General features: G+C 38.2%; 1 protein-coding gene across 1 annotated transcript in view; it reads left to right on the forward strand.

Moving 5' to 3' along the window:
• DNAH12 (dynein, axonemal, heavy chain 12) overlaps window positions 1-12,529 on the forward strand; it is a 225,301-nt gene that overhangs the window by 173,814 nt on the left and 38,958 nt on the right. The window contains exons 56-58 of the mRNA XM_006892286.1: window positions 1,768-1,960; window positions 5,323-5,495; window positions 8,264-8,404. Coding sequence (XP_006892348.1) covers window positions 1,768-1,960; window positions 5,323-5,495; window positions 8,264-8,404 — 507 coding nt within the window. The remainder of the gene's footprint in view (window positions 1-1,767; window positions 1,961-5,322; window positions 5,496-8,263; window positions 8,405-12,529) is intronic.

Genomic DNA, 12,529 nt, shown 5'->3' on the forward strand with positions numbered 1-12,529 from the left:
ATACCACAGCTTCTCTATCAATTCATTTGTTGATGGGTACTTAGGTTGTTTCCAACTCCTTGCTATTGTGAACAAAGCCACAATAAACATGGGTGTGCATAACATAACACTTCCAAGTGCTCTATTAAATTAATTTACCATTGAAAGTAAGGATATATAACTGTGAGGCGCTTTTGTTGCTTCCAGTATTTAAATCCTTCTTGTTGAGTAATCCATGGTAGGATGTCTATGCACATCTGTCTCTTCAAATAATGACTATTCTTTCTGTTACCAACCACAAATGGAGCATTTCTCTAACCCTAGCCACTTGTATCTAGTTCAGATCTCACAAATTCAAGGGCACAGTCCTTGAGACTATCAAATCTGCCCAAAATTTCAGAAATCAGCCACTGCCTGAGGTTGTCCGGTGCCCTTTCATTTCTGACCTGTGGCCTACAAATTAGAGGGCATCAACCATAAGTTTGGGGTGCTGGCTACAAGTTCAGGTATTCCTACTGCTACTCCAGGCTCCTTGATTAACATTAAATGACTCACAGAACTCAGGAAGATGCTTCATGAATAATACAGTTTTATTCTAGAATAGAGGATTCAAATCAGAATAGACATTCATAGGCCAGTCTGGAAAGATCCCAAATGTGGAGTTTCCATGTCCCAAAGACAGGTTACCCTTTCAAGCTGTGAAGGCCTCATCATGTAGGCAAAATTGATCTCCTCAGATACTCTTATCACATGGTGGGCTTTTCTAGTATGACCAGCCCCATCACAAGGGTCACCTTATTAGCATAATTTGTTAGGTCTGATCTGAAGTCCCTCCGTGAATGCCAAAGACTCCAGCTACTATGTAAGGTCTTCTGGAACCAAGACCAAATTGTCACATGTTATAGCATATTCTGTAATATGTTGTCCTTAGGTGCTCTTGAGTCAAAAACAGCTCATGGCAACCCTGCAAACAACAGATCTGAGCCCTGCACTATCCTGTGTCATCCTCATCATCTGTAACATAGTTGAGCCCACTGCAGTCACTGTGTCAATCCATCTGGTTCTATAACATAGTGGCTATGTTATTTAACTGTTTCACATCATCTCTGTTTACTAAGACATCAATGTCAGTTTTGGCTTTTCCTTTAAGAACCAGTCTTGTGACCAACCATCCTTTCCATTTCTGCTGTTGTCAATCATAAAAATGAAACTGAGTGATGATGAACCCACGGGATAGATAAGATGTTTCGTCTCTGAGCCTCTTCTCCTGTTCTTATTGTCACATACCAACTAAGCCATATGGTTCAACCCAACATATTCTTAAACTTACAGTTGTCTAAGCTATGGCCACATTTTCTTGCAATTGTTAGGTAACAGCAAGTCAGTTCTGCCTCAGATTCTAGTATACGACAGACAAAACTCCGTTCAATTCTGTGACATCTTCAGTCTCTGTTATGCCTAAATCCATTTAGTGCTTCCTCCTCCCCAAATTTATCCAGTTACTGTTATGTTTGTGAGGTAATTTTCCTAGATTAGGATAAACAAACAACCACCTTAGTTTGTGGTAATGTTTGAGAAATTAATTAAATGTCTGTATAACTGTGCCATGTAGTGTAGTGCGTAAGGCTGGCTACCATCTTTCTTCTCCGAGCAGCCTTGGAAATGGATGGAGGATCACTATGAGTCAGAACCAATTGGATGGCTGTGAGTGGGTTGTAAAAGACATAATACTTGGCTGTAAATTCAAATGAAATATTAGAAACTTAAATGTTTCCATCTTTTTTTTAGACCAGAGTTAGAAGAGGAAAGAAATGCTCTTATTCTTCAATCCGCAGCTAATAAGAAACAACTGAAAGATATAGAGAAAAAAATTTTAGAAACATTATCATCTTCACAAGGGAACATTTTGGAAGATGAAAGTGCAATTAAAGTCTTAGACTCAGCTAAAATCATGTCCAACGAAATAACGAAGAAACAGCAGGTGAAAAGAAAATCTAGAAACATTTCCACTCTTGGGAGTCTAATTTGCATCCAGTCCCCGAGGAAAGAGCTTTTGGGAAAGAAAAAAGAATTTATAACAATTGACCATAATTAGTTGTTATTGCTGTTGTTGTTAGGTGCTATCAAGTACAATACTACTCATAGCGACCCTATAAACATAAGATCTGAACCCTCCCTCCCTCCCTCATCTACCCACTTACTAACTTGGTCCTAACCCCCTTACTGTGCACGTGTGTGTGCGTGTGCGCACGCTCTGGCTGTCTGTCTAGATGTCTAGCTCATCTAGTTCCTCCTACCTACCCAGGGGCTGGGGATCAAGGGGTTGGGGGAGGAGGGTTTAAGTTTCCCCACTCAAAGGAAGGTAGGGGGATATTTCTAGGAAAATAGAAATTGGTCTGTTTCTCCTATTTCCCTTTCCTCCACTTACCACATCTCTAAAATGTGGGAGCAGAAAGGACTTGCATTTTCTTGTAGCAAAGAGCAGAGGTGGGAGTGAGGCATGTGGAGAGATGTAAGGAAAATCAGTGTGGATGTCAGGTGAAGAAACCACCAACCTCCACCTGGAAAAGCATCAAAAGCCAGAGATCAGTGTTTGCACCCCTACGAGGGACCAGAAGATTCAAATTTCTAGATGTTTTCAGATTGGAGCACCTAGCCAACAGGAGGTCCCTATTTGTTCCCCTCTGGGCTGGGTATGAACCAGGGAACTAATGAAAGAGGACAATGGGATCCTTTCCTAGCTCCAAAGATCAAACCCCACAGAGCATTCAGCATTATATACGTTCTCACCCCAACCACCTCTATTGTAGAGAGACTATGTTGGGAGCATGCACCACTGAGCCAGAGATGGGGATTAGGGCAGAGAATAAGATCCCATTTCTACTCCTTTATTCCTATTCAGACTGTTGCACATACTGACCCTAAAGCTAAGGAGATTGGGGAATGAGATCTTTAGGTTTTAACCTCAATCCAGCCCTCACTTCCAGGGTCCCAAGGTAGCAAGTGAAGGCAACCTTCCCTCCCTTTCAGGTCTAGAACACCCTTGGGCCAGAAAGAAGGGAAGAAGTAACTAGTTTTCCTTTGCACTGATTCTCAACCCAATTTAATCCAAGAGGGGGTGTGGTAACCCCTCTCCCAATATCTTGGCCCCCTGGACTCACACATACTTCCTAGCGAGATCACTATAGTGAGTGACCTCAGCCTACTGCCTATGCCATGATGCCCCTCCCTACCCTGACCGTGCTAACTGTGTATGCATATATATTCTACATATATGTATATTAAACCTGCACTGCCATGTCTGCCCTTCTTTGTGGTGTCTAGCATTAACTTATTGTCCAGGCCAGAGTGGGGTAAGAGGGAAATGCTATATATATAGTGAAGAGAGTGGCAAAGGCACACTGCTACTTGGTCAAAACAAAAAAAGGTGTTTGGTTTGTGTGTTTTTTTTAAAAAAAAAATCAAAGAATTCTCATTCAATCTCAGATTACTTAGAGAATGTTTGTTATGAGCTTTTAGGGTATATGAGCAAAACTTTACTGGATGGAGAAGGCTAGCTGTTAGAAGAGGGAAGAAGCCAGACTGGTTGGAGAGCATCCTCCACTCCTAGCCCAGCCCAGCCTGCCTGTACCCTCAGGCCACTGCTATGGACGCCTGCCTTAACACACACACCTCAAGTACTCCACAGTTTTGCCTTAAAGGACCTTCCCAAGTATTCCCAGTCTTGCCTAGCTTAAGAAAAAGGAACTACTTGCTAAGTGAAAAAGAATGTGATCGTGCAAAAAAGGATAAAGAACCTTCTTCCTAGAGAGAGAGATCAGATGAGAGAAAAGACAGGGTCATTTTCAGAAGAGTCTTGTAGTTCCTCTGTGAGGCAAAATAATCTTGAAAAAAAAAAAAGACTAACCTGCCCTTCCACCCCTGGTACTGCTGTGAGATTGCTCTTATACCATGCTCCTGTCTGCAGGGTGTTCTAACCCTGGAATAAAGGTGATTGATTGTATTGTAAAAGAAAAGATCTGAACCCTGTTCTATCCTGTGCCATCCTCACACTTCCTGACACGCAAGAGCCCATTGCAGCAGTCACTATGTCAGTCCACCTGGTTGAGAGTCTTTCTTTCCGTCACCAACCCTCCACCATTCCCAGCATCGTGTCTTTCTCCAAGGAATAGCTTCTCTTAGCAACATGCCTAAAGTCTGTGAGGCAAAGCCTCATCATTCTTGCCTCCAAAGAGCACTCCTGCTAACCGTGATAGTCAAGTGCTTGACTGTTTGTACTACTCAAGGATTCAAGGATTCCTAATTTACTCCTGTCTGCTCAGTTATCTGTTCAAGTTATTTCACAGAAGTAGAATCATATAATATTTGTCTTTTATGTCTGACATTTTCATTTAGCATGTTTTCAAGGTTCATTCATGTGTTAGCATGCATTAGAACTTCATTCTTTTTATAATGGAACATCCCATTAAAAACCCACAACACAATGCCTCAGATTCACTGCCTTCTAGTCAGTTGCAACACAGTGACGATCAGATTTCTGAGGCTGTCAGTCACAACAGGAGGAAACAGCCATCTTCCTCCTGCAGAGGCACTGGTGAGGATTCAAACTACCAGAAACGCGAGGCCTTTTAGTTCACATAGCTTCTTTTGGACTACACCAGCAGAACTCCCCAACCAATATGCCATAGCCAACAAGTATTTCTGAGTAATAATTTTGTCAGATATTATGCTGTGCTGTGCTAAACATGCTGACACATTAAATATATGCACACGTGTACTCTCCCTGACCTATTAAATGAAAACAGACTAGTGACTATGGCTGACACATCACAGGCAAAGAATAAACAAGGATTGACAGCTCTGGAACTCTTTGAATAAGAAAGGGATGGTTAGTGGCTAATCACACATTTAACCTGTGAACTTGAATTTCCTTCGATTCTTTTTTTCTCTTCTGTCCCTCCATCATGTCTCTCGCTCTTTCCTCTTTTTCCTTCCCTTTTTTTTTTGTTTCTTTCTTTCTAGCATTTAGCACAAGCTCGCTACCTTTTAAGATTAATCTTGTAACTGGGTTGTTGTTGTTGTTATGTGCCATTTAATCACCTGTGACTTATAGTGATCCACAATAGATCTGAATCCTGCCCTATCCTGAGCTGTTCTCATTGTCTCTGATACACCTGCTCCCATTACCTCAGTTCCTGTGTCAATCCATCTCATCCGGGATCTTACTCTCCTACCTTATCCTGTCACCCTTCCAAGTATAATGTCTCTCTCCAAGGAGTGGAAGTATTTTTACCAATAAAGTTGTGGTTTTTTTACTCTTGATTTTTTTCCTTTTCTTCATAGAATGCAGAAAAAACAGAACTCAAAATAGCAGAATCTCGAGAAGGATACAGACCCATTGCTAAACATTCATCAGTATTATTCTTTAGCATTGCAGACCTGGCTAACATTGATCCCATGTACCAGTACTCTCTTAGCTGGTTTGTGAATCTTTATATCAACTCTATTCATGACAGGTAAACATTACCTAACTTCATTTATCCATGTCTTCCTCATTATTTTAAAAATTAATATTTTTGTAATGTTTTTATAATTTGCATTCATTAGAAACATTTAAAACATATGGAAAAGTAAAAGGAAGGGAGAAGAAAAGGTAGACTAAATCTTTTTCCTATTTTAAGATCAGTATCTGATCACAAATCTTACTCAAGATCAAGATTTGGACTTAGAGGTATTTGTTTTAGCCCTGACTCGCTACTTCTACCCTAATAGTTTGATAGCTATTATCACTTTAAACAATGCAGATTTTTAGAGTCACTCTGGAGTCAGGTATTAAATCTTAGTTCTACATATGTAAGCTGTACGACATATTCAAGCAGTTAACTTTGTAAAATTGCTTCAGATTTCCTAATTTGCAAACTAGAAATAATAATAGTGCTTAAATTATAGAGTTATGATAATTAAATCAAATCCTATTTTTAGAGTGTTCACCATATTTGTTATCTAATAACAGGTATAAGTGAAATAAAAATATTTTTATTGATGGTAGAAAGACATTTGACTGTGGGACCATAAATTATAGATAACATTGAGAAGAAGGAGACTCTAGAACACATCTTTGTGTTGGTACAAAACCTCTTCCTAGACCAAGAAGCAGTTATCTAAAAGAACACAGGAACACTGAACGGTTTAAAATCAGACAATTTGTGAATCAAGGTGTAGTCTCTCTTTATACCTATTAAATCTGTGTGCTGATCAAGTTATTGGAGAAGCTGGACTATATGAAGAATATGGCATCAAGATTGGAGGAAGACTCATCAACAACCTGCATTATACAGATGACACAACCTTGCTTGGATAAAGTAAAGAGGAGTTTAAGCATTTGCTGAAGAAGATAAAAGACAATTGCTTTCCATACGGGTTATACTTCAACACCAAGAAAACAAAAATCTTCACTTGATAAATGGAAAAGGACTCAGAATATTATATAACAAGAGAGAGGCTAGAAAGCATTATGCTGATTGAACAAATTCAGGTTTATAAGGACAAATACTGCATAAGATCTTTATTGTAAAAACAGAAGGAGTCTAGTAAGATGTGTATGGATATCCAAAGAAGGAAATGGAGGGAATGGGGCAGAAAAGCTGAGGGTGAAGGGAGAGGGTGAAGGAATTAGGAAAGATTCAGTGGGGATATGAAAAGATGGGTAATAGTGGACATAGATCAATGGTGACTAATTTTATAAGACACAATGTGTGGGAATGATCATATGAAACATAATGTGAATGAAGAAAATTAAAAGGAGGGGAAACGACATGTCGTAATAGGAAAATCTGCTGTCAAGGACTTATGAAAGTGCTAAAGAGCAAAAATACTGGTTTAAAGACTGAAGTGAGCCTGACCCAAGCCATAGTGTTTTCACTTATTTCCTGCGCTTCTGAAAGTTGGGCTAAGGATGACTGAAGAAAATTTGATGCTTTTGAATTGTGGTGTTGAAAAAGAGTGTTAAGTGTACCACGGAGCACCAAAAGAACAAACAAATCTGTGTGGAGGAAGTGAACCATAGTGCTTCTTAGAGGCCAGGGTAGTAAAATGTGTCTCACATACTTTGGATATGTTGTCAGAAGGAGCCAGTTCTTGAAAAAAGGATAGCATGCTAGGAAAAGTAGAAATGTCAGCAAAAATAAAGGAAGACCCTCAACTAGGTAGATCGACACAGTTACTATCATAATGGGATTGAGCATAGTGTAGAGTATGAAGATGATACAAGACAGGACAGGGTTCCTATCTGTTGTTCATAGATTCACTGTGAATCATAGTCGACTCAATGGCACCTAACAGCAACAATACAAGCTAAGAAGGAATCTTAGCAGAATAGTGGATTATGTTCTGCACTGCTAACCAACAGGCTGGCAGTTTAAATCTACAAGCTGCTTTGGGAAAAAAAGATGGGTAGATTCTTCCCCTCAAGTGTTACAGCCGATGGAGGCTCCCCTTGAGTTGGCACTGACTTGTGCGAGTGATTTTGGTTTGGGTTATACATGCTAAGAAGAGCCCTGGTGGTCGAGTGGGTAAGGCACCCACAGTATGAACTGACCAGGAGCTCTGTGGGAGAAAGGTAGGTATGGCAGTCGGCTTTCTTAGAGATGTGCAGCCGTGGAAATGCTGTGGACAGTTCTGGTCTATAAGTATACACCCTTCACAGATTTTTTCCAGTGATACTATCCTCCACAGTGGTTGTTTAAACCACCCTTACCCCTACAATAACCAGTTCATTGCCATTGAATTTGAACGGAACTGACCCAGAGCTGACCCTCCAGCCAGAAGCTATAAATTACACAGGAGATTGCCTTTCTCCTGAGGAATGCTGGTGAATTTCAACCACCAGAGAGGCATCACCTTGGGGTTAACAGTGCAAGTTTCTATGGACTGCACCACCAGAGCTCCCCTCCAAATGTTTCTAGTGGTGACATCATAATTTGTATAAATGTAGAACAATGTCATGACCAAGAAATTGACATTAGTACTATCATAGAGCTTATTCCAGCTGATAAGCACTCATCTGTGTGTGTGTGTGTGTGTGTGTGTGTGTATGTGTAGCTGAGCACATGTGTGCCTGTGGATGTGTGTAATTCTGCACAATATATTTTTAATACTAGATAAAATAAAAACAGTTCTTATTTTAATGCCTGCTACTTGTTTTGTTATGTTTTTTTTGTTTTACTTTAGTTAGTTGTTTTTGTTTTAACTCAGGTATGGTTTCTTTCTTTCTAAAACCTTTTAGTAACAAATCTAAAATTTTGGAAAAGCGCCTGCGGTATTTAAATGACCACTTCACATACAACTTATATTGTAACATATGCCGATCGCTGTTTGAGAAGGACAAGCTGCTGTTTTCCTTCTTATTATGTGCCAATCTTCTCCTGTAAGTTACTTGGGTTGTTTGTTTACTTATTTAGATAACCTACTAAGAGTACCTAATTTTTAAAATATGGCTTTTTTTTTTGCAGGATATCATGGTTTTGCACTGTTTAATTATTTTACTTTTATATTTAGGGAGCTCTGGTGGGTTAGTGGTAAGGACTTGATTTGCCAAACCGAAGGCATGTGGTTCGAATCCACAAGTCTCCTGTGTGATTTACTGCTCTGAAAACTCATTGAAGTTATTAGTTCATTTTGACTTGATGGTATATAATAACAACAACAACATGTGCATTTTACTGATAATGATGACTAATAATATTAATGTTTATTTTATTTTAAAAATTTAGATCACTTAGAAGAATTCACAGAATGTTAACATACAGTTTAACATGTTCTTACAATGTGAAAATCTGTTTAATCATCATTCAGGTTAAGAGACAGAACATTCTCATTGTGTCTGAAGCACTTCTTGTACTCATTCCCATTTACCCATTCTTTTTCTCTTCCCCAAAGGCAGTAAATATTCTATCTCTAGCACTGCCATCTAGCTTTGCCTTTTAATGAATAAAACCAAACAGTACACATTCTTTTCTCTGACTTCTTTTCTTCAAAATTATGACATTCATTCATGTTACAAGAGGCTGTAGTTTGTTTTCATTACCTTAAACTTGGGAGGTAGAATTGGACAAGTAGTAGACTACTAGCCCACAATTGGTGATCCAGAGACACCTCAGAAACAGACCTGGTGATCTAACTCGACAAGGTCAATAAGGATACATGAGGTCCCCATGAGTCAAGTTCATTAGTAACTAGCAGCAGCAGCAGCATTTGTTGTGAAGATACATCACAATTTATCATTTCTACTGGTGAATATAAGTATTGTGTTTCTAGTTTGGAGATATTATAAATAATGATTTAGTGACTGTTCTGTAACTCTTAGTGCTCATATTTTTATTAGGAAAATAGGGAAAAAGTAGCAAAAATTTGCAAAACATTTTTACAGTCATTTTTTTCTTTTGCTGTTTTCTAAGGCAGTGGTTTATGCTATTAGATATTTTTTCCTTTGTGATTTTGGTAAAAGTTTATAAATTAATTTTTTAATCTTTCACACACAGTTTGTTTATAATATTAGTTGCAATACTTAAAATGTAATCATGTTTTCACTATTTGCTTCCTGTAATTCTGATTTCCATTACTGTTTATCTTTCTGTGTGTTCCTTTTCTTCAATGATAATGTACTAAAAAAAAATGATAATGTACTGAATATCTCCCTATTTTAAGTTGGCCATTAACATATTGACATATATTTTCCTTTTTAAAAAATAATACTTTTTTTCATTTTTGAACATTTTCTTTCCCACCTCTCCAAACACATCCTGCAATGCACCCCTTGTTCCAGATTATTGTCATACATATAATGCCTCATCATATATTCCTTTTAGATATTGCCCTATTTTAAATTGTCTCTCCTTTTTCCATCATAATATGTGACTGATGTTATGTTGTTGTTATTGTTATGTGCCATCAAGTCAACTTTGACTCATAGTGACCCTGTGAACAATAGATCTGAACCTTGCCCTATCTGTGACATCCTCATAATCTCTGTACTAGTCAAGTCCATGTGGTAGACACTGTTTTAATCCTTCCCATTGAGGGTCTTCCTTTCTTTTGCTGACCCTCTACCTTTACCAGCATGACGTCTTTTTCCAAGGACTGGTTCCTCCTGAAAATATACCCAAAGTAAGTGAGATGAAGTTTCACCATCCTTCTCTCTATGGATCACTCTGATTCTACTTCTTTTAAGATGGATTAATTTCTTTTGTCAGTCCATGGTATATTCAATACTCTTTCTCAACACCACAGATCAAAGGCACTGCTGCTTCTATCATCTGTATTCATTGTCCAACTTTCATACACATAGGAAGCAATTGTAAACATCATGACTTGGATCAAGTGCACCTTGGTCTTTAAATGGACATCTTTGCTCTTTAGCCATTTGGAGGTGTCCTTGACAGCAGCTTTCTCCAGTGCAAAACGTCCTTTGACTTCTTGACTGCTGCTCCCATGAGTGTTGATTGTGGATCTAAGTAAAATGAAACCAATGACCATTTCAGTCTTTTCTCATCTATCACAGTGTTGCTTATCAGTCCACTCGGGAAGATTTTTATTTTCTTTATAATGCTGTGTATTCCATACTGAAATCTATAGTATTTGAGCTTCTGCAGTGCGTGTTGCAAGTCATCTTCATTTCAACAAGCAAGGTTATATAGTTGATGAATCTTCCTCCAGTCCTCATGCCACATTCATGTTTATAACCCAACTTCTCGAATGATTTGCTGAGCATACAGATTGAATAGGTATAGAGAAAGGATACAATCCTGAGGCACACCTTTCCTAGTTTTTTTGTTGTTTTTCTTCCTTTTCTCCTTATATTTTTTAATTGTGATTTTAACAAAAGTTTATAGAAAGTTTGGGTTTTCATTCATTCATTGATGCACATTGCCCTCCTTTCCACCTTCCCCAATTCTCTTTTTAATGTACGTCTTGTTCCACATTGTTAATTGTCATACATTTACTCCTAATCATATATTCCTTTAGACAGTCCTTTCCTTCATCTGTTCCAGTGACATGTTCATTATCTATCCACACTTTTCCAGTTCTCCTCCCCCACCCTTATGCCAGTCATATTTTATAACAGCAGTCTTATGCAGTATTTGTCCTTTTGTGACTCAGCTATATCATACAGCATAATGTCATTTAGACTCACTCATGTGTAGTGTTTTACAAGTCCATTGGTTTTCAGTGCTGTATAATATTCCATTGTGTGAATGTACTACAGGTTTTCTAACTATTTTTTTTTGTTGTTGTTGATAGGTAGTTGGGCTGCTTCCATCTCTTAATTATTGTGAATAATGCAGCAGTAAACATGAGTAGGATAGTTAAATCAAGTTGTATTTTCTACTTCCAAGTTTTTGAGAAAGTGCCAGACCACTTTCCATTTTACATTCCTACCAGCAGTGAATGAGAGTTCCAATCTCTCCATATTCTCCCCAGCATCTGTTTTTTGCTGCTCTGTAGAACTTCACAATTGTTGCTGGGGTTAGATATCTCATTGTTGTTTTGCTTTGAATCTCTCTTGCAGCTAGATTGTGTACTTGTCTTTATATGTTTGTTGATCATCTGAATTTCTTCTTTGGTGAAGTGGCTGTTCATATCTGTTCCCAGTCTATATGGTTGGGTTGCTTGTCTCCTTTTTGTTGAGGTGCTGGAATATTCTATAGATTTTAGATACGATCTTTTGATCAAATATGTCATTGCCAAATATTTTTCCAGTCTGTGGGTTTCATTTTTTACTCTTTTGGGAAAGTTTTTTGATGTGCGTAGGGATTTGATTTTTTAGAAGGTCCTGTTCATCTATTTTATCCTCTCCTGGTTGTAGGTTTTCATTATGCTTGAAAGTATGCCCATGCTGTAGATTAGGTTTCTGGAGTTGTTCCTAGGAAGCTCTAGTAGCTTAGTGGTAAGGAATTGTGCTGCCAGTTCAAAAGTATAAGGTTTAAATCCACCACTTGCTCTGCAAGAGAAGGAAGGGCAATCTCTTTCTGTGTGAGTGTCTATCTCTGAGAACCTGCGGAAAGGTCAACTATGGGTTGGGCTTGACTCAGCAGTAGACAAAAGTAACAACAGTTGTTTCTAGTTCTCACCTTTCCTGTTTTTAAATGATGCAGTATTCCATTTTTCTGTTCAGACCACTGCTTCTTGGTCTGTGTATCAGTTTCACGTGAGCATAATTGAGTATTTTGGGATTCTCATTGTTTTCAATTTTAGCCATAATTTGTTATGACAATAATTTGTAATTTGACACAGTTAAATATTCTCCCATATTATCATATTGAACTTTTTAAATTACATTTCACATTTTTACCTATAAGCCATGTAGAATGAACATGAGTGATCTGACATAGATAACAAATTGCTCTCTCTTTTTTAATATAGCTATTCATTTGTTTTTTGGATAATCTTCAGTAGAATCTTGCTTGCATGTGAAATCAATTATATTGTTCTGTAGTTTCCACACTCAGTTGGGTCACCCTTCTTTGGGATGGGAACAAATATTGACCTCTTC

The sequence above is a fragment of the Elephantulus edwardii genome, unplaced genomic scaffold (assembly GCF_000299155.1).
Source record: "Elephantulus edwardii isolate Elephantulus edwardi_28Jun2011 unplaced genomic scaffold, EleEdw1.0 scaffold00113, whole genome shotgun sequence".
Lineage (NCBI taxonomy): Eukaryota > Metazoa > Chordata > Mammalia > Macroscelidea > Macroscelididae > Elephantulus > Elephantulus edwardii.